General features: G+C 46.3%; 1 protein-coding gene across 4 annotated transcripts in view; it reads right to left on the bottom strand.

Annotated features, from left to right (window-relative positions):
* The window catches only part of ccdc57 (coiled-coil domain containing 57), a 199,656-nt gene that overhangs the window by 26,732 nt on the left and 145,587 nt on the right, over nt 1-27,337 (bottom strand). For all 4 annotated transcript variants that reach the window (XM_068058163.1, XM_068058165.1, XM_068058166.1 and 1 more), the window contains 7 exons: nt 25,635-25,817; nt 23,173-23,273; nt 8,413-8,613; nt 6,966-7,022; nt 1,618-1,846; nt 1,309-1,433; nt 797-928 (listed from right to left, as the gene is read on the bottom strand). In XM_068058163.1, coding sequence (XP_067914264.1) covers nt 797-928; nt 1,309-1,433; nt 1,618-1,846; nt 6,966-7,022; nt 8,413-8,613; nt 23,173-23,273; nt 25,635-25,817 — 1,028 coding nt within the window. The remainder of the gene's footprint in view (nt 1-796; nt 929-1,308; nt 1,434-1,617; nt 1,847-6,965; nt 7,023-8,412; nt 8,614-23,172; nt 23,274-25,634; nt 25,818-27,337) is intronic.

Genomic DNA, 27,337 nt, shown 5'->3' with positions numbered 1-27,337 from the left:
TTCCTTCTTTAGCTGGCAACCATTTTTCCTTATGCTTCTGTGAAGCAACTTAGGATGTTTTTCTACATTAAAGGTCCTATATAAATGCAAGTTATGATACATTTCAGTTGAGATGTCTCAACTGGAAACCACAGATGAAGGACCAAGCAAATAGGCAAACAGTTTTGATACAAGTATGCTTCAAACCAGCAGCAAATGGAGTTTTTGCTACATACAGCTGAATGATTTATTTAATGTTAATTCTACACTGAGAAACAGTATAGTCCTTAGGAGTTCAGAAAAGTTGTAAATGTGACAATTTATAAAAGTAAATAAAGGCTATGATTGACTCTTATGTTGCTCCAGCTACAAAGTCTAAATGCTGCAAAAAGAACATCCCAGTAAATGCTTTGGGGTTGCAAATGCCAGTGGTGTAAACTGCTTCTAAGTTCTACGTCTCTTAGACAGATACACAAGTCTTTGCACTTACAGTTTCATCAGTTTCTCCATTGCCCTCAAAACAGTTACAAAGCAGCTTTCCCTAATGGCTGCAAGTATTTATTTTTGAACAAGATGTTTCCTCTGGATCACAGAAATGCCTATTTCAGGTTTCCTTGAGGTACATCAGTGATATATACTGGCAGCTTAGTACTGGAATTACTGTTCTGACTGGTTAAAAAACTTCACTTTTGTATCAGCTACAATTTGGGCACATTGGTTAATTTACATTCTGCTCACAATCTTCTGTTTAATCAACTTTTTGAAACCATTACCAATTGGCAAAAAGACTTTCATCTTATGTTCTCTAGTACCGTACCATATTCCTGGTATGTTCTCTTGTTCCAGTTTTCTTATTCTGGGCATTCTGGTCATTTTCACTCTTTGATGAATTTTGCTGCACTGTCATGGGAACTTGTTTGAAGTCTTTCAGCTGTGCATATTGCAACTCCTAAAATCATACAACACTCCTCTGTAGTTAGATTCTACAAATAAGCACAGCAGTGAACTGATGATGGGAATAACTAAATACAAATGCCAACCATAATCCAGATGTTTCTCCATAAGGAAGGAGGCAAAATTTCTTGCAAAGTTACCCAGGCAGCACTTTTGCACTTATTAGTAGCAATTGCACTGCACGATCGTCAGAGTAATGGTGAGTGGTGGAGGAGAACCTAACTATTAGGCAACAACTACCATAAAAAGAGGCAATGGAAAATAAGAAAATAAAATTTAAAAAAAAGAGATTTATGATAAAATGTATGGGAGAGGAACTTTATTTCAGTAAGGTACTGAGAAAAAGTATATTATATACACTGAAAAGATCATCACCTGTGTAGTGAGTTGGTACTGTAAGTTCTCCAAAGCAGACAGACGATTTTGCACTTCCTGTGCTAGCTCTCTGGGAGACTGAGCAGGTACGTCTGAATGGCCTACAACAACAGAGGGCTGAAAAACTGCAGGAGAAAGGCATACTTAATGATTACATATAATAGAATCTGTGAGATGATATAAACATGATTATAAGCTGTATATGGCAGAGAACAGCAGAAAATTATGTATCACTGTAATTGGAACTGAAAGACTTGACATTCTTCTGTATTGATTGAAAAACAATTATTAATGTGACTGATGACGTACCATCTAATTCAGATCTAACCAGTTCTGCACGGAGTCGGTTTCCCATCTCAATCAATTTCTGTTTGTCACGGGATAGCTGATTGATGTAGCGAGCCGCCTGCTTTAGTTTGGCTTGTAGAACTGACACGGTAGAGCTTTGCTGATTTGAGGGGCTATTAGCTAATTGTGTGTGAACCAGTTGCTGTCGTAGTTGGAGAATTTCTCCCTGAAGCTCCTTGACAAGTTCAGTCTGAGGTAGAAGAGGAACAAATTAGTATTAACCAACTTATTCCTGAAAATACTACAATAAGTATTTGATGGGATAAGAACAACAAAGACCTGTGTGTAGTTTTGACATTTTTCCTGGCAATCTTGATGACTCCACTGCTTACAAATTATTCCAAAGCGTAAGGGTATAACTCTCTTATTTCCATGGCTTTTGGCCATGCCATTCACACCTAATCTTGACACATCTGTTGTTTCTTTATTTGTCCTATTACCACTCCCTTTGGCCTTGCACCTTGAAACCTTTAGTCATTTAATCTTTCCTGACCTCTATCCTAGCACAGGCTTTCTCTTTTGTTCTTTTTCCCACCCTCCCCACTTATACTTGCTCAAAACCTGTTACATTTCTAACTTTCCCAGTTCTGATGAAAGATCACAGACCTGAAAAATTAACTGTTTCACTCGCCACAATTGCTGCTGGACCTGCTGAGTATTTCCAACATTTTCTGTTTTTATTTCAGATTTCCAGCATCTGTAGTATTTTGCTTTTGTATTAGGATATAACTGGACTTGTATTCCTCAGGACAGAAACTTGTGGGGGCATCTCTTGCAGAACCCACAAAATAGGGAAGTTTCCTATAATGTTTAAAGTGATGGGCCGAAGGGCCTGTTTCTGTGCTGTATAACTCTATGACTCTATGTAGTGATACAGTTCAAAAGCATAATACATCTTTATTTTCAATTAAAAACCCTGGTGAATTGTCAAAGTCAAACAATGCAGGTACAAAGTTAGAAAAAAAAGAGAAAACAAGATAAAAAAATCAAAAAGTAGAGTTTGGTTGCAAAATTTGGCTCTGTAGCGCCACTGGCATTGGCACTACGGGAGCCCAGCCTTAAAAATAAATGGTGTGGGGTTTGCCCCAACGACTTCCAGCACAGCCCATGCCAATCAGGATGTTAGGAAGGGCGGTAGCCGTGGGTGTCCCATGCGTGCTCCAGAAGCAGGCACAATGGCAGATCGTGACGTCAGTCAGTGTCTGACGCGGATTTGGCACCCGACCTACCATTTTGGACCTCGCAGGTCCTGTTGACACCCCCTCTTGAACATGTACAGTTGAATAGGTGTTCAGCTACATGAGGCAACACCCATTAGCGCTATTTAAAGGGATCACCATGGAACTTACAGGTGAGGGGCTTTTGACTTGGGCGGCGCAGTGGTTAGCACCACAGCCTCACAGCTCCAGCGACCCGGGTTCAGTTCTGGGTACTGCCTGTGCGGAGTTTGCAAGTTCTCCCTGTGACCGCGTGGGTTTCCGCCGGGTGCTCCGGTTTCCTCCCACCGCCAAAGACTTGCAGATTGATAGGTCAATTGGCCATTGTAAATTGCCCCTAGTGTAGGTAGGAGAATGATAGGGAATATGGGATTAATGTAGGAGGGGATGTGGTAGGGAATATGGAATTAATATAGGATTAGTATAAATGGGTGGTTGATGGTCGGCACAGACTCAGTGGGCCAAAGGGCCTGTTTCAGTGCTGTATCTCTCTATGACTTTCTTTTGCTACTGCAGATTTAGAAGTACTCAGTACTATGTTGTTGGAGGAACTCACACAAGTTCTTTGGGTTGTAAGGTTGTGGTGCTGAAACTTTGCAAGGAGTGAAGTGAAATTTAAAGGGTTCTGAGAAGAAAACTTTAAGAGGTGCAAGCTGGCTTTAAGAAGTACAGGCTAGCTTTAACATGTGGTAGCCTCGCACAAACCTGCACCCTCTGCTGATTGGGCAGCCAGTCATCAGCGCATTTATGCTGGGCTGCTCGTCCCAAGCATGGAGACTGGCAGACAGCATGAAGTTTGCATGCTGCCTGCATCATCTCCATTGCGTTAGCAGTAATCGTACATTACAATTTCCACACCCGCAAACTGGCCATATCCAATTAGTTAAAAGACTTGCAATTATAGGAAGAGGGAAAAGTTGCACCAAGTAAGGAATTCCACCAGGCATGCTGTGGTAGCAGCTTAAAGGAGCAGGTATTCTTAGATTTGTATTTGTTGCAGTCAAGCAAAGTCTTTTGACTCTGATATCAGCAATAAAACAGAGAAAATCTAGCTTCATCACCACTTCTCATATGCAGCTGCTCTAGGTTTGACAAGAAAGAAAACCTTTCTACAGTAACACAGGCCTCCAAGGAGAGTTGGTCAGCAGCAGTGAAAGGAGCTGGCCAGTGCAGTAACACCAGTGCCAATACCCCATGCATGGCCATTCAATGGCAGAAACGGTTAAAAGCCTCAAGCTAGGAAAGTTAAAAGTAGTAAGTTATAGATTCCAAGAAATTGCAGGGCTATGGGGAAAGGTAGGGGAGTGGGACTAGCTGGATTGTTGTTGCAGAGAAGCAGCATGGGCTAACAGGCCAAATGGCCTCCTTTTGTGCTGTAACCATTCTATGATTCAATGAATTTTTTAAAATTCATTCACTGGCCAGGCCAGCATTTATTGCCCATACCTAATTGTCCTTGAAAGGTGGTGGTGAGCTGCCTTCTTGAACCGCTGCAGTCCCTTTGGGGTAGGTATACCCACAGTGCTGTTAGGAAGGGAGTTCCAGGATTTTGACCCAGCGACAGTGAAGGAACGGCGATATAGTTCCAAGTCAGGATGGTGTGTGACTTGGAGGGGAATTTGCAGGTGGTGGTGTTCCCATGCATTTGCTGCCCTTGTCCTTCTAGTTGGTAGAGGTCGCGGGTTTGGAAGGTGCTGTCTAAGGAACCTTGGTGCCTTGTTTCAGTGCATCTTGTAGATGGTACACACTGCTGCCACTGTGCGTCGGTGGTGGAGGGAGTGAATGTTTGTAGATGGGGTGCCAATCAAGCGGGCTGATTTGTCGATGATGGTGTAGAGCTTCTTGAGTGTTGTTGGAGCTGCACCCATCCAGGCAAGTGGAGAGTATTCCATCACACTCCTGACTTGTGCCTTGTAGATGGTGATCAGGCTTTGGGGAGTCAGGAGGTGAGTTACTCGCCTCAGGATTCCTAGCCTCTAACCTGCTCTTGTAGCCACGGTATTTATATGGCTACTCCAGTTCAGTTTCTGAATGCAATGTACAGAACATGTAAGTCACTTACAATGATCTCCCCTCACACTGTTAAGGTGCTTGAATCACTTAGCATCAATGCTGATGAGTCTGTGCCTGTTTATGCCCATAGCCTTTATGAGCATGCATTTCTTTACTTCAATACTCGTAGCACATAAAAACCCTTGTATCGTGTGCAACTGTCTGTTGCATGTATCACACAGTATGGACTGCGTGCTGTGTAATGTGCATTACAGCATGGTATGGTAACCAAAGGTACTTTTCTGATTTCTTTGTTTATAAAGCTGTCAGAACAGCATATGGAATCCTTGGCTTTATAGAGGAATAGCGAACTAAAGAGAGCATGTTACGTTAGACCTTCATAAGATACAGGTTAGGCCTCAGCTGGAGTACTGTATCCAATTCTGTGAACCACACTTTAGGAAGGAAGACCTTGGAAAGGTTGCAGAGGAGATGTACTAGAATGGTACGAGGAATAAGGGACTTCAATATTGTGGAGAGACTAGGGACTCTGGGAATCTCTTTAGAGCAGAGGAGGTTAAGGGGAAGTTTAATAGAGGTGTTAAAAAATTATGAACAGTTTTGATAAAGTAAATAGGAAGAACTGGCAGAAGGGTCGGTAACCAGGAGGACACAGATTTAATATAATTGGGAGAAGACCCACAGCCTTTACGTGCATGCATTTCTTGACTTCAATACTTATAATACAATCACTATTGACATAATTCATACTAAGGAATAATTTGACTTATGAAGCCCTACGGAGGCATTTAAAAGGAAAAAGGAAATTTAACAGTTGAGACAACATTCAATTACTTAGTTAACGTTTCAGGGCTGTGACCTTTCATCAGAACTGACAAAGGTTAGAAATGTAATAGGTTTTAAGCAAGAGAAGGGGTGGGGTGGGGAAGAGAACAAAAAGGAAGGTCTGTGATAGGGCAGATGGCAGGAGAGATTAAATGGCAAAGATGTCATGGGACAGAGGCAAAGGGAGTGCTAATGGTTGTGCTGAAAGACAAAGCATTAGTTCAGAGATAGTGTTAACGGCAGAATAATGAACAGCTCTGTCCAGAAGCACAACATGAAAAATCAAGTTTAAGGCAGGCACATGGTTAAAAAATAAAATAATAAAAAAGGCCTGTCATGTTCCGAATTTGTTGAACACAAAGTTGAGTCCGGAAGGCTGTAGAGTGCCTTCCAGACTCAACATTGAGTTCAACAATTTCAGAGCATGACTGGTCTTTTTCTTATTATTTTATTTGCCATTTAATCTCTCCTGCCCTCTGCCCGATCACACACCTTCCCTTTTGTTCTCTTCCCCACCCCACCTCCCTTCACATGCTTAAAACCAATTACATTTCTAACCTTTGCCAGTTCTGATGAAAGGTCACAGACCTGAAACGTTAACTCTGCTTCTCTCTCCACAGATGTTGCCTGACCTGCTGAGTATTCCCAGCACTTTCTGTTTTTATTTCAGATATCCACCATCCACAGTATTTTGCTTTTATTGGGGGGATTTGAGGAAGCATTTAATCACCCAGAGGGTGGTTGGAATCTGGAACGCACTGCCTGAAGAGGTAGAGGCAGGAACCCTCACAATATTTAATAAGTATTTAGATGAGCACTTGAAACGCCATAGCAAACAAGGCTACGGGCCAAGTGCAGGAATATGGGATTAGAATAGTTGAGTGCTGTATGGCCGGCAAAGACACGATGGGCTGAAGAGCCCGTTTCTGTGCTGTATAACTCTATGACTTAGAAAACTTTGTCATGCATTGACAAAGATTCAAATCTGCTAGCCACACATAGGTTAAGATTTTGCAATTCTGAGCTGGGCTATGCATAGCAACAACTGCAAACACTTTCTTTTGACTGCATTTACAATGTCACTACACATTAACAACCAGAACAATTCTTCCCCATGGACAATAGTTTATTAAACTATTCTATTGAAGGAAGCTGTGTAGAGATAAGAACCTCTAAGGGCAATCTGGGAGGGAAAGGATTTACTCATTATAGGATACTTTGTAAATAGTAGCTGTGAAATAATCATGTACCTACCTGTTCAACTACCACTGGGGCACGGCCACTCACCAAATCCAGCTTCAGAGCTGAAACCTGCAAAGAAGATTCACTTTTTGAGATGATTTTTTCCCCCTCCCTATCCTTTCAAAACTATTCATAGGTTTCTAGGCATGAAAGTGGCAGGCAACCTGCTCTCTGGTCCTTCTCAATGGCACTCACAAACCAAATACAAGATCTGCTGTAGTTCATGGTGGCTCCTTAAGGAGATACATCTGATTTGCATCAAGTACCTCTCCTCAATAACAACTTATATTAATTTGGAACCTTTAATATAACAAAACATCCCAAGATGCTTCACAGGAGCATTATAAGACAAAATATAGGACATCGAGCCAGATATGGAAATATTAGGTCAGACTATCAAAAGTTTGGTCTAAGAGGTAGGTTTTAAGGAGTGTCTTAAAGCAGGACAGAGAGGTAGAGAGGTACAGAGGTTTAGGGAGGGAATTGCAGAGTTTTAAGCCTTCAGAAAAAGATGGGGTGATTAAAATCAGGAATGCGAAAGAGGCCAGAAGTGGAGGAGTGCAGAGATCTTGGAGGGTTGTAGGGCTGAAGGAGGTTAGAGATAGGTAGGGGTGTGGCCATGGAGAAAGTTGAAAACAAGGATGAGAATTTTAAAATTGAGGCACTGCTTGACCAGGAGCCAATGTAGGTCAGCAAGCACAGGGATGATGAATGGGACTTCGTGTGAGTCAAGATACTGGCAGCAGAGTTTTGGATGAGTTCAAGTTAATGAAGGGTGGAGGAAGGGAGGCCAGCCAAATAAACATTACAATAAACAAGTCTAGAAGTAACAAATGCATGGATGAGGGTTTTAGCAGATGAGCTGAGGTGGCTGGGGGAGACCATCGATGTTAAGGAAGTGGAAGTAGGCAGTCTTGATCATGGAGCGGATATGTGGTCAGAAGATGAGGGTCAAACAGAAGGGCATGGCTGTGAATGATCTGGTTCAGCTTTAGACAATGACCAAGGAGAGGGATGGAGTTGGTGGCGGGGACGGAAAACAATGACTTTGTTTCTCAATATTTAATTGGAGGAAATTTCTGCTCATCCAAGACTGGATGTTGTACAAGTAGCATGAAAAATCAGAGAGGGGTTAAGAGAGATGGTGGTGAAGTAAAGCTGGATGTCATCAATGTACACGTGGAACCTGTTGATGTGGAACCTGATGTATTTTCAGATGATGTCGCCGAGAGGCAGCAGGCAAATGAGAAATAGGAGGGAGTCAAAAATTGACCCTTGGAGGAATCCAGAAGTAACAGTGCATAAGTAGGAAGAGAAGTCACTGCAGGTGCAGTCCCACCCAGCTGGAGGATGGAGGAGAGGTACACCTGTAGAAAGAAAAATGGCCTCAAAAATAAAATATATAAAAATAAACACATATATTGTGGGGTTCACCCACAGCTAGGATTTAGCTCCTTACCTCATTTCCTAAAGCCACTGCTTCTGAGTTTTGTTGAAGATTACCCTTAAAGTATTCGTCTGCCTCTCTGCGTGCTTCTACCAGCTGTAATTCCAGTTCAGCAATTCGCTCATTTAGTCTTAAAATTTCTGCACTAGTGCGCTGATGCTGACTGGTTAATTCATATCGCAACTGGTCAATTTCAACTTGCTTCTGACGAACCTGTGAAGGAGGAACAGTACCGAATTGCACACTTAAAAGTGCAGGTAAAATACAGCAATTTCAGACCTCCGTTTAAACCGTCATATGTGAATCAGAGCACAAAGTTCCCCTGCAATGTTACTTGCAACTGGCAGTGAGGAGCAACCTGCATTGCATAGTGAATTTTATCATTGAAGAGCAGTTGACAACTGTCAGCAGACATAGTAAACCATGAACTTTATATTACCCAACTCTACTCAGGATACCAATAAAAATTTTAAAGGTTTATGCCAGAACATAATGTCATCCCATCACTAGAGCACAGAGGTGCTTCGTATGTAAGCAGGTGGTGAACACTCTGCACAAGTTTGCAATTGGGCTGAACTTATACAAATCTGTTTTCATGGGATGTAAGCACGAGTCCCATTAATTTGCTTCAGAATCTAACATAGAAAAATATAATTACAGAACCCAAGGCCAAAAAAAAAACAAACACAAAAAATTCTAGTATCTGCATTTGTACAACAGCAAAGACACTGGATCTATTTTGACGATTGGGTGACCGTTCCAGTGGCAAAATGGCCTCCATGATTTTGAGGGTTTCGCCTCATTTACATTCACCAGGTGAACTGCAGGGCGCCAAATAGGTATCACGACAAAGCTCCCCAAGTGCAGCAAAGGAAAAAGGACTAGAACTGCAGCCAGGAAGGTAAGTCATGGAGGGTGTGGTGGTGGAGGTGGGGGGGCTGGCGGGAGTGTTCCTAGAGCGACCGCTGCCCAGATTATTTCTGTGAGACCCAGACTTACCTTCGATGGACGTCTTCTCTTCTATCACCCGTGGAACTGGTCAAAGTCTGCACAGCCCAAAATGGCAACTGTGGTCCTATTTACATCACAGGACTCTGAATTCCATGTTAAATGGAACCACTCATCTGAAGCAGGTGGGCACTTTGAACATCTCGAGACAGACCCTTTTAAAAATGGTACCGGCACATTGCTCGTGTTAACAAGGCAGTAAGGCTATGGACCCAATTTAGAGACATAACCACCCAATTAACACCTGGCAAAGGGAGTGAAAATCAACTCAATGTTTTTGAAGAAAGGGAGATTTAATCATGTGCTATTTTTCAATTTATTACAGTTATTTGACAGTAGTGAAAACAAAAATGGCAATTCATCCCCTCAGGGAATCAAAGGATATAGGGATAGGGCAGGAAGGTAGAAGGTCAACCATGACCTTATTGAATGGCAGTGCAGACTCGAGGGATGTATGTCCTACTCCTGTTCCTATTTCTTATGTTCTAATGCCTACATTCCTGCTCACAGTCTACGATCTTCCATTTCGGAGGAAGTCAGATCAACCAGTGTATGTAGTCATTATACGCTAATACTTTTTGTAACCACAAATCAAACGGTCAGCTTCAAGCCATTGGGTGGCTTAAGAATGGCCCCAGTGTATGTCATTATTTGGCAATGTGTCATCTCCTTGTGTTAAAGCAGATCAACATGATTCCTGACAATGCAGCGGCCCACTGACGTCAGAGTGCGGCAAGTGCGCACATGCGCAGTTACATCTTGCCAGGACTAAGTGGCGTGTGCGTGAGATGACGTCATCGTGCAGCGTCAACATCATCGCGTATCCGCACATGGTCCATCTTTGCGCATGTGCGATAAAGCGTCATTGGGTATCCAGCACCCTCCGCAACCCACCCCCCCCCACCCACTCGGCTGAATGGGAGACTTTGAGGCTGGAGCTCAATCCCCGTCACTCGCTCCTGCCCCACTAGCCGCTCTCCCCACTCGGCAACTCGCTCCAGGCCTCGATACTTCCTCCCCTCAGCCGTTCGCACCAGACCTCGCTGCGCCACCCAACCCCCACTCCCCTAGCCGATTGTTCCTCGCTTCGCGCCACCCTGTTCTCCGGCCGCTCGCTCCCCGCCAGCCGCTAGCTCTAGGCCGCGTCGCTTCCCTCCTCTTGGCCACTCGCTCCTATGTCGGCCAGTCACCACTTGCAGCCTGCCTTGCTTCTTCGAACGGCGCCTGGTGATTGATGAAACGTGGGAGCGAGTGGCCGAGAGGAGGGAAACGGCGCAGCCCAGAGCTAGCGGCTGGAGGGCTGGGGTGGAGGGGGAAGAGGGTGGGGGAAGCGAGCGGGGAACAATCGGCCTAGGGAGTTGGGGGGTGGGGGGGGACAGTGAGGTCTGGAGCGAGCGGCTGAGGGAGGTGAAGTGGCCAGTGGGAAGGAGGGGGAGAAAGCAAGTAGCCGAGGGGGGAGAGTGGCCATTGGGGCGGGAACTAGTAGCTGCATTTGGGTGAAATCAGTCCTCCTCAGTCATACAAATGAATCACAATAATGAATTGGCAGCACATTTTATACTCTGCCCGATTTTCGATTGGGGTGACAATTCACTATCGTGCAATGGTAATTCAATCATAAAATTCCTTTTGTATTTAATAGGATTACTGGAATATTAAATGGATCTGATGATTACAATTAGTATCCTATAACTACATAGTAGCATATTACTGGGCTTCCATCCAACTTAAAGTAAAATAATAAGATATATAATATATATATATATCATATTATTAATGTAAGGTTAGTTTGCTAGAACGATCCAGCCATAAGCATTTCTTGTGATAAACTGAGCAGCGCCATCTTTAATCCTGGTAGCTGCCCGAACGTCGCAAACATTGACGTTCCAATTGAAGTGCCTGCATTTACGCATGTGAAGTACTGCGCCGCCTAGTCGTTGCATTGTCAGCAAACACAGCCAAAGAAGATATGCTGACTTGTGTGGCTCTCAGTGGAATCAACTCAACTTTGAATTCAGTGGCTCTAAATGAGATTTTTGTGCTGTATTTATGCTGACGATGCTGCTTTAACATCTCACACTGAAGAGTGTCTGCAGAGTCTCATCGACAGGTTTGTGGCTGCCTGCAATGAAATTGGCCTAACCATCAGCCTCAAGAAAACGAACATCATGGGGCAGGACATCAGAAATGCTCCATCCATCAATATTGGTGACCACGCTCTGGAAGTGGTTCAAGAGTTCACCTACCTAGGCTCAACTATCACCAGTAACCTGTCTCTAGATGCAGAAATCAACAAGTGCATGGGAAAGGCTTCCACTGCTATGTCCAGACTGGCCAAGAGAGTGTGGGAAAATGGCGCACTGACACGCAACACAGAAGTCCGAGTGTATCAGGCCTGTGTCATCAGTACCTTGCTCTATGGCAGCGAGGTCTGGACAACGTATGTCAGCCAAGAGCGACGTCTCAATTCATTCCATCTTCGCTGCCTCCGGAGAATACTTGGCATCAGGTGGCAGGACCGTGTCTCCAACACAGAAGTCCTCGAGGCGGCCAACATCCCCAGCTTATACACACTACTGAGTCAGCGGCGCTTGAGATGGCTTGGCCATGTGAGCCGCATGGAAGATGGCAGGATCCCCAAAGACACTTTGTACAACGAGCTCGCCACTGGTATCAGACCCACTGGCCGTCCATGTCTCCGCTTCAAAGATGTCTGCAAACGCGACATGAAGTCCTGTGACATTGATCACAAGTCGAGGGAGTCAGTTGCCAGCGTTCGGCAGAGCTGGCGGACAGCCATAATGGTGGGGCTAAAGTGTGGCGAGTCGAAGAGACTTAGCAGTTGGCAGGAAAAAAGACAAAAGCGCAAGGTGAGAGCCAACTGTGTAACAGCCCCGACAAACAAATTTTTCTGCAGCACCTGTGGAAGAGCCTGTCACTCTAGAATTGGCCTTTATAGCCACTCCAGGCGCGGCTCCACACACCACTGACTACCTCCAGGCGCTTACCCATTGTCTCTCGAGATCAGGAGGACAAAGAAAAAAAAATTTATGCCATTACATGTGCACATATGGCATGAAATCCTTGTATAACATTTCCCACATTACAACAGTAACTGTACTTCAAAAGTACTTAATTGGCTGCAAAGCATCTTGGGACATCCTGACATTGTGAAAGACTCTATACAAATGCAAATCTTCCTTTTTATAAGTCACACACAAAGCACAGAAATCCATTGTTCACAAGTGATAGAAAAACAAATGCTCATCAATGGAAAAATAGGTTCTGATGCTTCAATGCAAGAGGACTACATTGTTGGTGTTTCTATGCATTTAAAGCTTTCAAAAAAAGGCTTTGAATTATTCTTCTTGAAACACTGGAGTAAAAGATAAGTCTAGACTACATAATTTATGAGGTAGAAACCAGGCAGCGTCCAATATCAGTGGAATTCTGGCAGGACAACAGCTATAGTTTAGCCTGAACAAAGTACTGTAACTTGTGGTAATTTTCATTGTCCAATTCATAGGAGGCATAATGGACATTCCAGGTATTTCTGAGTAATCAATTTAATTGTTAAACCTGAGCTACACTAACTCAATATGCTGAGAGTGTAACAACTCAGATTTCAGTTCATGGGGAACTCCATGCTTATGGAAACAGCTGCCGAGCTGTTTGCAGTGTAAAGAGATTAAAACCCGTGAAAGCAAAGCAAGAGTGGTTTATAATGTCACCTCAACTCTACGATGTATTATTACCATAGAAAAAACGCCACAGGCTGAATTTAATGCCGGCGACAGTGACAGGAAGGCAGGCAGGAATGCTAGGACAACCCTGCCTCAGCCTACTGGGAGCCCTGATGCGATTTTATGTCGAACAGGCAATTAACTCTCTGACGTCAGGGCTCCGTCCCTTTAAGGGCAGAGATCCCACCTCAGCTGGCAGCTCTTCAGTCCTAGCAGTGCCATTGGGATCAGTGGCCACTGCTGGGACTGCAATCAGGCTGGAACAGCTTCATGGACGCCGCCCTGGAACCCAGGTAAGAAACTGGGGCCAGGCTCGCTGGGGCCAGTGAGGCAGGCACCAGCTTTTACTGGGCAGTCTGCCCGTGTGGCAGAGGGCCCTTCCCGCCACTGGCAGAACAGCAGCAGCAATGGGAAGAAATCCTTTAGCGGCCAGGAAGACTGTCCTCAACCTTACCCACCACTGATAAAATTGCATGGCACTGGAAAGACAACAAGCACTCCATGCCCTGCCTTTCCTCCTGATTTTATACCACACACCACCTTGCAACCAGCTCCTGTGGGATACATTAAATTTCGCCCCACATCTCCCACAATGGGTAATCTTGCTGAGCCAGTCACTAGCTGCGCTCTACAGGCTCAGAAAGTTCCATATTCAATCTCTGGTCTGTGCTGAGTTAGATTATCTCAGACTGCACCTGACTTCTGTGTCCTCTGGGTTAGAGAAGAAGTGAATCATTATAGTGATCCTGTTGGAAATGCATGTGAGTGAGAGTCAAATAAAAAGAGAGTCATGCTTAGTTGTAGTGCCCCTGCGGTTGAATAGCCTGACAATATTAATCAAAATTCACATTAGCTATTTGCCCTTGGATTGATACCCCAGGAATTAGTTAACACCTTCAGGAAAGGAGAGGAGCAAAATCAACCTCATCCCAGAATGTGTGCATCTAAATAATAGAGACTTTGATTTCCTGTCACAATAGATAGCAAGCTCCTGTGATCAACACATATGATTTTGTAGGATGCGATATTAGGAATATTTAACTGCTTAACGTGGTGGAATATCAATAACATCCATTATTTCAAACCAATGATTCAAATTCATGTGACATAAGCTTAACCAACTGGTGAGAGCTTTGGCTTAGTGATAGCTCTCGCCACTGTGTCAGAAGGTTGTGAGTTCAAGTCCCACCCAAGAGACTTAAGCACATAGATTAAGATGACACTCAGTGCAGTAATGAGGGAGCAGATGAGATTTTAAACAAGGTCCTATACGCCCTTTTAGGTAGATGTAAAAGTTCCCATGGCAATACTTGAAGAACAGTTCTCCTGGTGTCATGGCCAACATTTATTCCTCAGCCAACAATCACTGAGAATAGATTATCTGATCATTTATCTCATTGCTAATTCTGGGACCTTGCTGCGTGCAAATTGGATGTTGCATTTCTCTATATTCTTTGGCCTCCTTATCTCGAGAGACAATGGATACGCGCCTGGAGGTGGTCAGTGGTTTGTGAAGCAGCGCCTGGAGTGGCTATAAAGGCCCATTCCAGAGTGACAGGCTCTTCCACAGGTGCTGCAGAGAAATTGGTTTGTCGGGGCTGTTGCACAGTTGGCTCTCCCCTTGCGCCTCTGTCTTTTTTCCTGCCAACTACCAAGTCTCTTCGACTCGCCACATTTTAGCCCCGTCTTTATGGCTGCCCGCCAGCTCTGGCGAACGCTGGCAACTGACTCCCACGACTTGTGATCAATGTCACAGGATTTCATGTCGCGTTTGCAGACGTCTTTAAAGCGGAGACATGGACGGCCAGTGGGTCTGATACCAGTGGCGAGCTCGCTGTACAATGTGTCTTTGGGGATCCTGCCATCTTCCATGCGGCTCACATGGCCAAGTGCCGCTGACTCAGTAGTGTGTACAAGCTGGGGATGTTGGCCGCCTCGAGGACTTCTGTGTTGGAGATACGGTCCTGCCACCTGATGCCAAGTATTCTCCGGAGGCAGCGAAGATGGAATGAATTGAGACGTCGCTCTTGGCTGACATACGTTGTCCAGACCTCGCTGCCATAGAGCAAGGTACTGAGGACACAGGCTTGATACACTCGGACTTCTGTGTTGCGTGTCAGTGCGCCATTTTCCCACACTCTCTTGGCCAGTCTGGACATAGCAGTGGAAGCCTTTCCCATGCGCTTGTTGATTTCTGCATCTAAAGACAGGTTACTGGTGATAGTTGAGCCTAGGTAGGTGAACTCTTGAACCACTTGCAGAGCGTGGTCGCCAATATTGATGGATGGAGCATTTCTGACATCCTGCCCATGATGTTCGTTTTCTTGAGGCTGATGGTTAGGCCAAATTCATTGCAGGCAGCCGCAAACCTGTCGATGAGACTCTGCAGGCACTCTTCAGTGTGAGATGTTAAAGCAGCATCGTCAGCAAAGAGCAGTTCCCTGATGAGGACTTTCCGTACTTTGGACTTTGCTCTTAGACGGACAAGGTTGAACAACCTGCCCCTTGATCTTGTGTGGAGGAAAATTCCTTCTTCAGAGGACTTGAACGCATGTGAAAGCAGCAGGCAGAAGAAAATCCCAAAAAGTGTGGGTGCGAGAACACAGCCCTGTTTCACGCCACTCAGGATAGGAAAGGGCTCTGATGAGGAGCCACCATGTTGAATTGTGCCTTTCATATTGTCATGGAATGAGGTGATGATACTTAGTAGCTTTGGTGGGCATCCAATCTTTTCTAGTAGGCTGAAGAGACCACGTCTGCTGACGAGGTCAAAGGCTTTGGTGAGATCAATGAAAGCAATGTAGAGGGTCATCTGTTGTTCACGGCATTTCTCATGTATCTGACGAAGGGAGAACAGCAGGTCAACGGTCGATCTCTGCACGAAAGCCACACTGTGCCTCAGGGTAGACGCGCTCGGCCAGCTTCTGGAGCCTGTTCAGAGCAACTCGAGCAAAGACTTTCCCCACTATGCTGAGCAGGGAGATTCCACGGTAGTTGTTGCGGTCACCGCGGTCACCTTTGTTTTTATAGAGGGTGATGATATTGGCATCGCGCATATCCTGGGGTACTGCTCCCTCGTCCCAGCACAGGCATAGCAGTTCATGTAGTGCTGAGAGTATAGCAGGCTTGGCACTCTTGATTATTTCAGGGGTAATGCTGTCCTTCCTCGGGGCTTTTCCGCTGGCTAGAGAATCAATGGCATCACTGAGTTCCGATTTGGTTGGCTGTATGTCCAGCTCATCCATGACTGGTAGAGGCTGGGCTGCATTGAGGGAAGTCTCAGTGACAGCATTCTCCCTGGAGTACAGTTCTAGGTAGTGCTCAACCCAGCGGTCCATTTGTTTGTGTTGGTCAGTGATTATGTCCCTTGATTTAGATTTGAGGGGGGTGATCTTCTTGATGGTTGGCCCAAGAGCTCTCTTCATGCCATCATACATTCCTCTGATGTTTCCGGTGTCTGAGACCAGCTGAATATGACTGCATAGGTGTTGCCAGTAGTCGTTTGCGCAGCGCCTGGCTGTTCTTTGTGCAGTGCTTCTGGCTGCTTTAAGTGCTGCGGATGTTAAATCGCTGGGGGCTTTCTTGTAGTTCAACAGTGCAATGCGCTTAGCAGCTATGACAGGTTCCAGCTCTTCATTATGAGATTGAAACCAGTCTGCATTTCTCTTCGCACTTTTGCCGTAGGTGGTCAAAGCTGACTCATAGATGGCGTCTCTGATGTTGGCCCACTTGGTCTCAGCATCCCCTGTGGGAGTGTTTTGAAGGGCTGTTACAAGTGAATTTAGAAATTTTTGTAACAGCTGTGGGTGAGAAATTCTGCTCATGTTGATGCGCGGGTGGCCCTTCTGCTTGGAATGATGCAACCTCTTTGGTCTGAGTCTAACCTTGCTGCACAACAGGGAGTGGCTGGTGTCGCAGTCTGCACTGTGGAAGCTGCGTGTAATTTGAACACTGTTTAAGGCGGCTCGCCTTGTGACAATGAGGTCTAGCTGGTGCCAACGACGCGATCTTGGGTGCCTCCATGAAACCTGGTGACAGGGTTTAGTGAAAAGAACGAGTTGGTGATGCAGAGGTTATGATAGGTACACAACTGAAGCAGTCTCTGCCCGTTCTCATTCATCCTTCCAACGCCATAGCGCCCAAGGCAGGAGGGCCATGAGTCATGGTCGGCCCCAACCCTGACAACTGTGATTACACAACAAATTTACTTAATTGACTGTGAAGCGCTTTGGGATATCCTTAGGTCATGAAAGGTACTATATAAAATGCAAGTTTGTTCTTTCTTTTCTTTAATGGTAAATGGCTCTGTATAGAGTTTCACTTAGCCTTTTGGCTAAGATCAAGTGTAGTATTTGTTCTTATCAGTGCTTACTTGGTTGAGAAGAGACCATGATCATTGCCTTTTGATCCTGGGGAAGCTCTGAGTAAAATGGCTATAACCAACTTTCGAGCTTCGGGCCAGGGAGTGCGCAACACCGTTCGGGTGGTCGTGAAGGACAAGGAAGGAGATGCACCGGTCGATCGCACCTTCTTCATCAAGAAAATTCTCTTCGATTGCTGCGGATTTCAAGCGACGGACGTCTTTTGCCTGCAGGATTTCCCCAGCAGTGGATACTTCGATGTGACGTTCCGGAACGTGGCGGGATGCATCAAGTTCTTGAAGGCGTTCAAGGAGAAAGGGGACCGGGCGCCACTGTCGATCCTCACAGCGGAGCCGTTCTTCACGCTTCCGTCACAACGGGACCGGGTGGTGACGATTCACCTCTACAACCCCCAAGTTCCGGTGGTGGATGTACTCACCTTTCTCGCCAGGTACGTCGAGGTGGCCGGCAGCAGCACTGATGTCAAGGACCCCTTTGGGATTTGGACCAGCAAGCAGCAGGTCAAGGTGACCTTGAAGGTCGATCCCAGTGGAGCCATCATTCACCCTCCCTCCAGCTTCGCTATCGGGGGAAGTCGAGGCTTCTTGGTCTACGCTGGGCAGCCCGGAGTTTGCCGCACCTGTGGCAAATCTGGTCACGTGGCAACCAACTGCAGCACGGTTGTTTGCAAGAACTGCAAGGAGGAAGGCCATTAGACCAAGGACTGTAAGCAGACTAAGTGTTGCAACTTGTGCGGTGCGGCAGGCCATCTCTACAAAACCTGCCCCAAACGCTGCCTCAGTTATGCTCAGGCGGCAAGGTCCAAGGAAAGGCCGGGAGAAGGTTCGACGAAGGCATCCGGTGTAGGAAAGGAGACCAGCAACCTTCTCCGCAGTGAGGAACTTCAACCTGAGAAGGAGAAGGAAGGTGAGGCAGCTGAAACCAGCGACCCAGCACCTACCCAGTGCCCGGAAACCCCTCCTCCACAGACAGAATCAATGGAGGAGGAGGCAGCAGATGGACAAACAGGTCAGTGGCAAGTGGTCCAGAGGAAAACCACAAAGAAAAAACATCCCAAAGCGGAACAGGCCACCACCCAAACCAGTGGCAAGAGGAGGCTATCTTCCGAATCAGACTGCAACAACTCCTCTTCACTGGACGGGGGAATGCTGGAACAACAGCCCCTTCAAAAGAGGCGGCAGAACTCCAAGGAGATGGAAGATAAAGCATCCCAGCCCCCGGGCACTGGAAGCTGTGATGGGCCCGGCGTGCCCCAACCCCAAAGCGCCACAAGTAACGACGTGGCCAACGCATCTCAGCTCCGGGACACCGAAAGCAAAGACACGTCTGGCGCACCTCAGCTCCAGGAGGCCGGGAGCAGTGATGTTTTCGAGGAGGAACAGATGGAAGTAGCAGAGGATAACCCAATCTTTGCTGCCTACAAGACCCCCCCCGATGTCACCCCAGCGGAACAACAACTGCATGAAAAACCAGGAGGGGTTTCTGAGCCCAACTATTGTGAAACAGCTTGCTCACAAAATGGGTATGCAGGAACATCCCGAAGGACTGGGACTAGCAAGGACAAATGGTATGGGAAGCAACAACTAACTTTAAAAAAATGGGTGTAAAGATTGCTTCCATTAATGTGCGTAGCATTAAATCTACTACGCGATGTGTTTCAACCTTGGATTACCTCGCCAAGGTCAAAGCCGACCTACTGTTTCTGCAGGAGTGTGGAATACCGCACCTCAGCACCTACAGGCAGTGGTCGCGATGGTGGTCCCACGGGCCATTGATCTGGTCGGGGGGTAATGATTGCCGTTCCTCCGGCCTTGGTATTCTGCTGCGGGGAGGTAACTTCACCATCTCCGAAGTTAAGGAGGTGGTGGGCGGTTGCCTCCTCGTAGCAGACGTAATGTACAACAACGCTCCGCTCCGGATGATTAACGTGTACGCCCCGGTACAAAGCAGCCAGCAGCTGACCGTCTTCCAGCAGCTCCCACTGCTGCTGGCGACGTCCAGGACGGTCATCCCAGGCAGTGACTTCAACTGCATCATCGATACGGCTGGACGATCCGGCAGTGACGCCAGCAAACTGGACGCTACCTCCAGATTCCTAATAGAAACAGTTAAAGATGCCAAACTGCACAACGTCTTCAGCAAACCTGCAGACGGAGCGCAGCGCAGATACACATGGTCAAGGTCGGACGGGTCTGCCCGTTCCAGCATTGACTTCCTGTTTGTGTCCCGTCCCGGTCGGATCCACCGACGTCAAGCCGGTGTTCTTCTCCGACCACTGCCTCTTACTGGCCGACTGTCACTTACAGGACGACCAGCGGGTTGGCAGAGGGACGTGGAAGCTCAATGCTACACTGCTGACCCCAGAGAACGTTGAGGAACTCAAAAGGGATTACAAAGGTTGGAGGACCGTGAAACCCCTCTTTGAGTCTCCAGTTCACTGGTGGGAAGCGATTAAGGAGAACATCAAGAGGTTCTTCATCCACAAAGGTGTTCAGAGGGCGAGAGAGAGACAGAGGGAAATGTCCCGACTCCAGAAAAGTATGCAAAATCTGCTCCGGTTGCAGTCAATGGGGGTCGAGGTCAAGGAGGACCTCCAAGAGGTGAAGAGCCAGCAGGCCTCGCTCTTTGCCAAGGAGGCCTCCAAGATCATCTTCCGGTCCAGAGTCCGCTCCATCGAGCAGGATGAGACGTGCTCGTGTTACTTCTTCCAAAAGGTACAGAGAGAGCTCTGTTATCAGCAGCCTGAAGGAAGAAGATGGCTCGGTAACGTCTTCACAGTCCGACATACTAAGGATCAGCAAATCCTTTTATGCTGGGCTGTATGACGCGAAGCCCACAGACAACAGATACTCCCATTCCTTCCTGTCATCTATCACAGAGGTCTTAGATGACGGCAGGAGGGAAAGACTGGACAAGCCGCTAACTCTGGACGAGCTGACAAAGGCCGTTGAGTCCTTCAAGACGAGTAAAACTCCCGGAAGCGACGGCTTACCGATCGAGTTGTACTCGGCCCTATGGGACTGGGTCGGCCCAGACCTGCTGAAAGTATACGAGAGTATGCTCCAGGCCGGCAGCATGTCAGAATCCATGAGAAAAAGCATCATCACCCTCATTTACAAGCGGAAGGGGGAGAGGGCAGAAATCAGAAATTGGCGGCCCATCTCACTGCTTAATGTTGACTACAAGATTCTGTCCAAAGTCATAGCCAGTCGAGTCAAGTCTGCTCTGGAGTTGGTGATCCACCCCAATCAGACCTGTACCGTACCCGGCAGGAAGATCTCTGATAGTCTCGCGCTACTCAGGGATATGATCGCCTACGTACGGGACAGGAGGCTGGACACCTGCCTCATCAGCCTGGACCAGGAGAAGGCTTTTGACAGGATATCGCACACCTACATGATGGACGTGCTTTCCAAAATGGGGTTTGGGGAGGGAATCTGCAATTGGATCCAACTGCTCTACACAAACATCAGTAGCGCAGTCTCAATCAATGGGTGGGAATCATAAAGTTTCCTGATCAAATCTGGAGTCAGACAGGGCTGTCCTCTCTCCCCGGTCTTGTTTGTTTGCTGTATTGAACCCTTTGCTGAGTCTATTAGGAAGGATGCGAGCATAAGAGGGGTGACAATCCCAGGCAGTGGAGGCACTCAGGTGAAAACCTCCCTGTACATGGATGACGTCGCCGTCTTCTGCTCGGATCCGCTGTCCGTGCACAGACTGATGAGCATCTGCGACCAGTTCGAACTGGCCTCGGGATCCAAAGTTAACCACGGCAAGAGCGAGGCCATGTTCTTTGGGAAATGGGCTGACCGATCCTTTGTCCCCTTCACAGTCAGGTCAGATTACCTGAAGGTGCTGGGGGATATGGTTCGGAAGGGCCGGGGCGTGCACCAAAACCTGGGAGGAGCGAGTAGCCAAGATACAACAAAAGTTGAGCATGTGGGGGCAGCGATCTCTCTCCATTGTGGGCAAGAACCTGGTCATCAGGTGCGAGGCGCTCACGTTGTTGCTGTACGTGGCGCAGGTCTGGCCCATACCCCACTCCTGCGCTGTGGTGGTCACCCGAGCCATTTTCCGCTTCATCTGTTGATCTAAAATGGACCGGGTCCGGAGGGACACGATGTTCAAATCTCTGGATAAGGGCGGGAAAAGTGTACCCAACGTGGCCCTCATCCTGATGACCACCTTCGTGTGCGGCTGCATCAAGCTGTGTGTAGACCTCCAGTGCGCAAACTCCAAGTGTCACTATGTGCTGAGGTTCTATCTGTCCCCGGTGTTGCGAAGGATGGGCCTGGTCACATTGCCGCGGAACGCTCCATGCAGTTCGGTCGTGCCGTACCACCTATCCTTCGTGGAGCAGTTTCTGCGGGAAAACACCTTTGACCACCGGTCCAACAGGCAGTGGTCTGCACAGAATGTCCTCAAGGCCCGACGGGAAAAGGAGACGGTGGATCCTGTCGGATGGTTCCCCGAGCAGACCGTCAAAGTCATTTGGCAGAATGCCTCATCACCAGAACTTTCAAACAAGCATCAAGATGTAGCTTGGCTGGTGGTGAGAAGGGCCCTCCCCGTCAGATCCTTCATGCACACCGAAGTCTCGCCCCCTCCGCACAATACCCCCGCGGTGGCTGTGGTGGGGAAGAGACGGTTGCCCACCTCCTCCTGGAATGTGTCTTCGCAAAGCAGGTGTGGAAAGAGATGCAGTGGTTTTTGTCGAGGTTCATCCCAAGCAGCTCTGTAACACAGGAGTCTGTGCTCTACGGGCTGTTCCCAGGGACGCACACTGAGATAAACATCAACTGCTGCTGGAGGACTATCAATTCGGTGAAAGACGCCCTTTGGTCTGCCCGAAACTTGCTGGTCTTCCAGCGCAAAGAGTTGTCCACCACCGAATGTTGCAGACTGGCACATTCCAAGGTCCAGGACTACGTGCTGAGGGACGCACTAAAGCTTGGGGCAGCCGCAGCAAAGGCTCAATGGGGAAAGACCACAGTGTAAGGTCCCCCCACCAAGCTGAACTGAGGGGCTGGATCCATGGGAAACCTCTCGAACTGTATCGGGAAAATTTTGTGTGCTGTAAATGTAAAAATGTATATGGCATGACAATGAAATGGAAGGGTTGTGAGGCAACTCATGATTATATTGAAGGAAACTGATCATCTTTGCACTGTTTGTATTTTTTGACTTGATGCTGTTTTAAACTGTTTGGGAATGTAATTTTTACAGATTTTTATGAATAAAGTATATTTTGGAAATTAAAAAAAAAAGTTTCACAGGATTTGTTTAAAAGTAGAACATTATGGAGAGGTATAGTCAACATTCAGCATTCCCTTATATCCCTTAGTCAGTAATTGTAAAAATCTCCTATTTGATAGCAGAAATCTGTTTTTTAAATTTCCCATCCTACAATCTCGTCAAGAGGCAGTGGTCTGGAATTGGCTGAATGATTTGGGCTTTGACAACAAGTAGTTTTACTGAATTAGCAAGAATGGGCATTCTTTTCCTTTCTGGCTAGTGATTCAGCGTTGCTGGTAATTTTAGAACCATGGCCCGCCAGATGGGGAAATCTGTGCATTTGTTTGGAGACAATTTCACTGTATGTTTCCATATGAATTATTCAGCTTTATGCAGAACATTACCTGTTGTGTGAGCTGTGTTACCAGAGAGTCTAAATGCACAATCCTAGCTTCATGCTTCTTTGCAGTAGCAGTTGCAGAGACCTTTTCAGCGCGAAGGCCAGCTAATATAAATGAAAGGAAGTGATAGATGCATAAAGTAATCTGCAGTACATAAAGAATTATTACAATGTTTTTAAGGCACTTTAACAAAGTTGTTCTGATCTCTTAGTAAACGGTTCCTCCCACATGCCAAAGACTTGCAGGTTGATAGGTAAATTGGCCATTAGCAATTGCCCCCATAATAGGTAGGTGGTAGGGAAATATAGGGACAGGTGGGGATGTGGTAGGAATATGGAATTAGTGTAGGATTAGTATAAATGGGTGGTTGATGGTCGGCACAGACTCGGTGGGCCGAAGGGCCTGTTTCAGTGCTGTATCTCTAAACTAAACTAAAGCCTTACATTGAAGAATGCAAGCTCATACACTGTAAATACCCCAACAAGAGCTGTATGAATGTGGAATGTTATTCCCTAGAAGGTCATGGATTCAAAATCAATAGAGGTGTTTGTATTTATATTGTAAAACATCCCAAGGCACTTCACAGAAGCGTCAACAAACTAACATTAAGGCAGATGACCAAATGTTTGGTCAAAGAGATAGGTTTTTAAGGACCGTCTTAAAGGAAGAAAGAGAGGAAGAGAAACAGAGAGGTTTAGGGAGGGAATTGCAGAGCTTAGGGCCTTGGCAGCTGAAGCCATGGTAGTCAATGGGGGAGTGAATAAATCAGGAATATTCAAGAGACCAGAATTGGAAGAGTGCAGATATCGTGGAGGGTCATACTGCTGGAGGAGATTACAAAGATAGGGAGGGGCTGGGCTATGGAGGGATTTGAAAATAAGGATGAGGATTTTAAAATTGAGATATTGCTTAACCAAGAGCCAATGTAGATCAGCAAGCACAGGGATGATGCGTGAATGGAACGTGATAGGAGTTGGGACACAAGTAGCAGAATTTTGGATGACTTCAAGTTTAAGATAGAACCTGGGAGGCCAGCCAGGAGTGTAACAAAGACATGGATGAACGTTTCAGCAGATGGGCTAAGGCATGGGGAGTCAGGCAATGTTATGGAGGTGGAAACAGGCGGTCTTAGTGATGGCACAGATATGTGGTCTGAACCTCATTTTGGAGTCACACCAAGTTTGCAAACAGTCTGATTCAGCCTCAAACAGTTGCCAGGGAGAGGGATGGAGTTAGTAGTTAGGGAATAGAGTTTGTAGCGGAGACCGAAGTCGATGGCTTTGGTCTTCCCAATATTTAGTTGGAGGAAATTTTTGTTCATCCAGTACTGGGTATTGGACAAACAGTCTGATAATTTAGAGACAGCAGAGGAGTTGGCAGATGGTGCTGATGTAGAGCTGGGGTGAGTGGGTTCACCAACATACACGTAGAAAGTGACGCTGTGCTTTTGGATGATGTCACCAAGGGGTAGTGTGTCGATGAGAAACAGGTAAGACCAAGGAGCAGGAAGAGAAGCCATTACAAAGGTTTCTCTGTTATGACTGGATAGCTAAGAATGGAACCAGCTAAGTGCAGTCCCAACTAGCTGGACGATGGCAGAGGGGTGTTGGAGGCAAATGGCATGGTCAACCTTGCCAAAGGCTGCAGACAAGTTGAGAAGGACAAGGAGGGATAGTTTATCTTTGTCAATCACAGAGGGTGACAGAACCAAAACAGACCCAATCCACATAAAGCGAGGCGTCAAACAAGGCGACCCACTGCGAATTGGATAATTATCTGAAGAAAAAGAATTTGCAGGGTTATATGGAAAAGGCGATGGAGAGGGACCAGTCGAGTTGCTCTTGTAGAGAGCCAGCACGGACATGACGGGCCGAATGGCCTCCTCTGTGCTGTAACCATTCTATAATTCTATCATCACCAGTATTCAAGAAAACAATGGACCCCCTTATATGCTCGCTAGAATGAGCAAATATGGGCATGGTGATACAACTAATAACAGGACCATCAACTGCACATTGCTCGACTTTGCGGCTGATATTGTGATCCTCTACGATTCCTATGCTGGAATGACCGAGAATTTCAAAATTGTACAGTCATTCTGTAAAAACATGGGGCTCAAGATTCATGTCAAGAGGAAAGCAGGTTTCCACTTCTTAAGCAAAAGGAAGACTTTCCTGTAAAACCACACAGAGAACTGGTGGATTAAACAGATAATATTGTAGATAAGGAATTTATGAAGAAAGGATTTTATGAAGGGCAAAGAATTGGCAGTGATAGTGGAAATAATTTGTGGGAATGAATTAAGAGTATCACACAACATTATATACTGGCTTATCCTTGAAATCAATTACAGCCAATACATTAAAAAGGCTGCTGGAAAGCAGATATTGTAAGCCAGTGGAATACAGGATTTTTGTGACTAATAAAATTGCATCATTGTTTTTGCCATAATATAGCACTCTCACCTATAGTCTCATTTAAAGTACGGTTGTGATTTTGGAGATAGGCGTTGTCTGCAGTAACAGGCAGGCTTGGAAGGGGAACCTTGATCTTCCTGGAAACGTTTGCAATGTCCTCTAGTTGTTCCTCCAATTTTCTGCACTTCTGTTTCAGTTCATAAACCTCATCTTCCAAAGATTTAACATACTCTGGAAGTGCAAATGAGATGCAACTGGGCATGATTCCAGGCACAATCTGAGATTTTAGGCAACTCTTCTTTCCAATCTATTAGGTGTAACAGAATTCTACTCTAACAACGATCAAATCCATTTTGATTTTATTAAGTGGAACAGTGAAATCAGACTGAGAAAGAAGTTATTATAAGACTGAACCATAATGAATGACTTACTGTGAAAAGCAGATAAAAATCACGATATCCAGATTAGCCAAATTTGTGGCCCAAAGCAATGCAAGGCCTTCACACTACACCCCCAACCTGCAACCCTGCCCCACCCCACCCAACCTCCCCTGCACTGGGGAGACCCCTTTCAGAGACCCCTTTCACTGCACTGGTTATCAGTCTGTACCAATTGAGACCCCATTCACTACACAAGGTATCAGTTTGCACCAACCAAATTTCCATTCACTGCACTGGGTATCAACCTGCATCAATCGAGACTCTATTCACTGCACTGGGTATCAGTCTGTACCAACCCCGTGTTCAATCCCTGGTCTATGAAGAGTTAACTAGTTTGCATAATGTGTGAATGATTTGTGGACTTCTCAAGCTGAAAAACTGCCAAATAGGCCACTTCCTCCCAGCTGTTTGGGGCAGCAAGAAACCAGGCCTTTTCCAACATCACTAGATAGTGAGGAGGACAGCTGATCTTTCCTTCCTTACCCAGACAAGCTTGAGGCAACTTGTAGTGTACTTGCCACCAGTCTGGTTGAGACCACCTATATGACCACAGACCAAGAACCAAACCATCAAAAAGTTACAGCACAGAAAGAGGCCATTCAGCCCAGGGACTCTGTGCAAGATGAAAAAACTAGCTGCTCATTCTAATCTCACCTTCCAGCACCTGGTCTGCATCCTTGCAGGTTACAGCACTTCAGGTGCAGGTCCAGGTAATTTTTAAATGAGTTGAGGGTTTCTGCCTCCACCACCGATCCAGGCAGTGAATTCCAGACACCCACCACCCTCTGGGTGAAAAAGTTTTTCATCATGTCCCCTCTAATTCTTCTACCAATCACCTTAAATCTGTGCCCCCTGATAATTGACCTCTCCACTAGGAGAAACAGGTCCTTCCTGACTACTCTATCTAGGCCCCTCATAATTTTGTACACCTCAATTAAGTCACCCCTCAACCTCCTCTGTTCTAAGGAAAACAACCCGAGCCTATCCAATCTTTCCTCATAGCTGCAATTTTCAAGTCTGGCAACATTCTTGTAAATCTCCTCTGTGCTCTCTCCAGAGCAAGTATGTCCTTCCTGTAATGTGGTGACCAGAACTGTACGCAATACTCCAGCTGTGGCCAAACCAGTGTTTTATACAGTTCCAGCATTACATCCCTGCTTTTGTATTCCATACCTCAGCCAATAAAGGAAAGCATTCATCATCACTTTATCTACCTGTCCTGCCGCCTTCAAGGACCTGTGGCCATGCACTCCAAGGTCTTGCACTTCCTCTACCCCTCTCAATATCCTCCCATTTATTGTGTATTCCCTT

The sequence above is a fragment of the Heterodontus francisci genome, chromosome 26, assembly GCF_036365525.1.
Source record: "Heterodontus francisci isolate sHetFra1 chromosome 26, sHetFra1.hap1, whole genome shotgun sequence".
Lineage (NCBI taxonomy): Eukaryota > Metazoa > Chordata > Chondrichthyes > Heterodontiformes > Heterodontidae > Heterodontus > Heterodontus francisci.
This window is presented reverse-complemented; position numbering and strand designations above follow the sequence as displayed.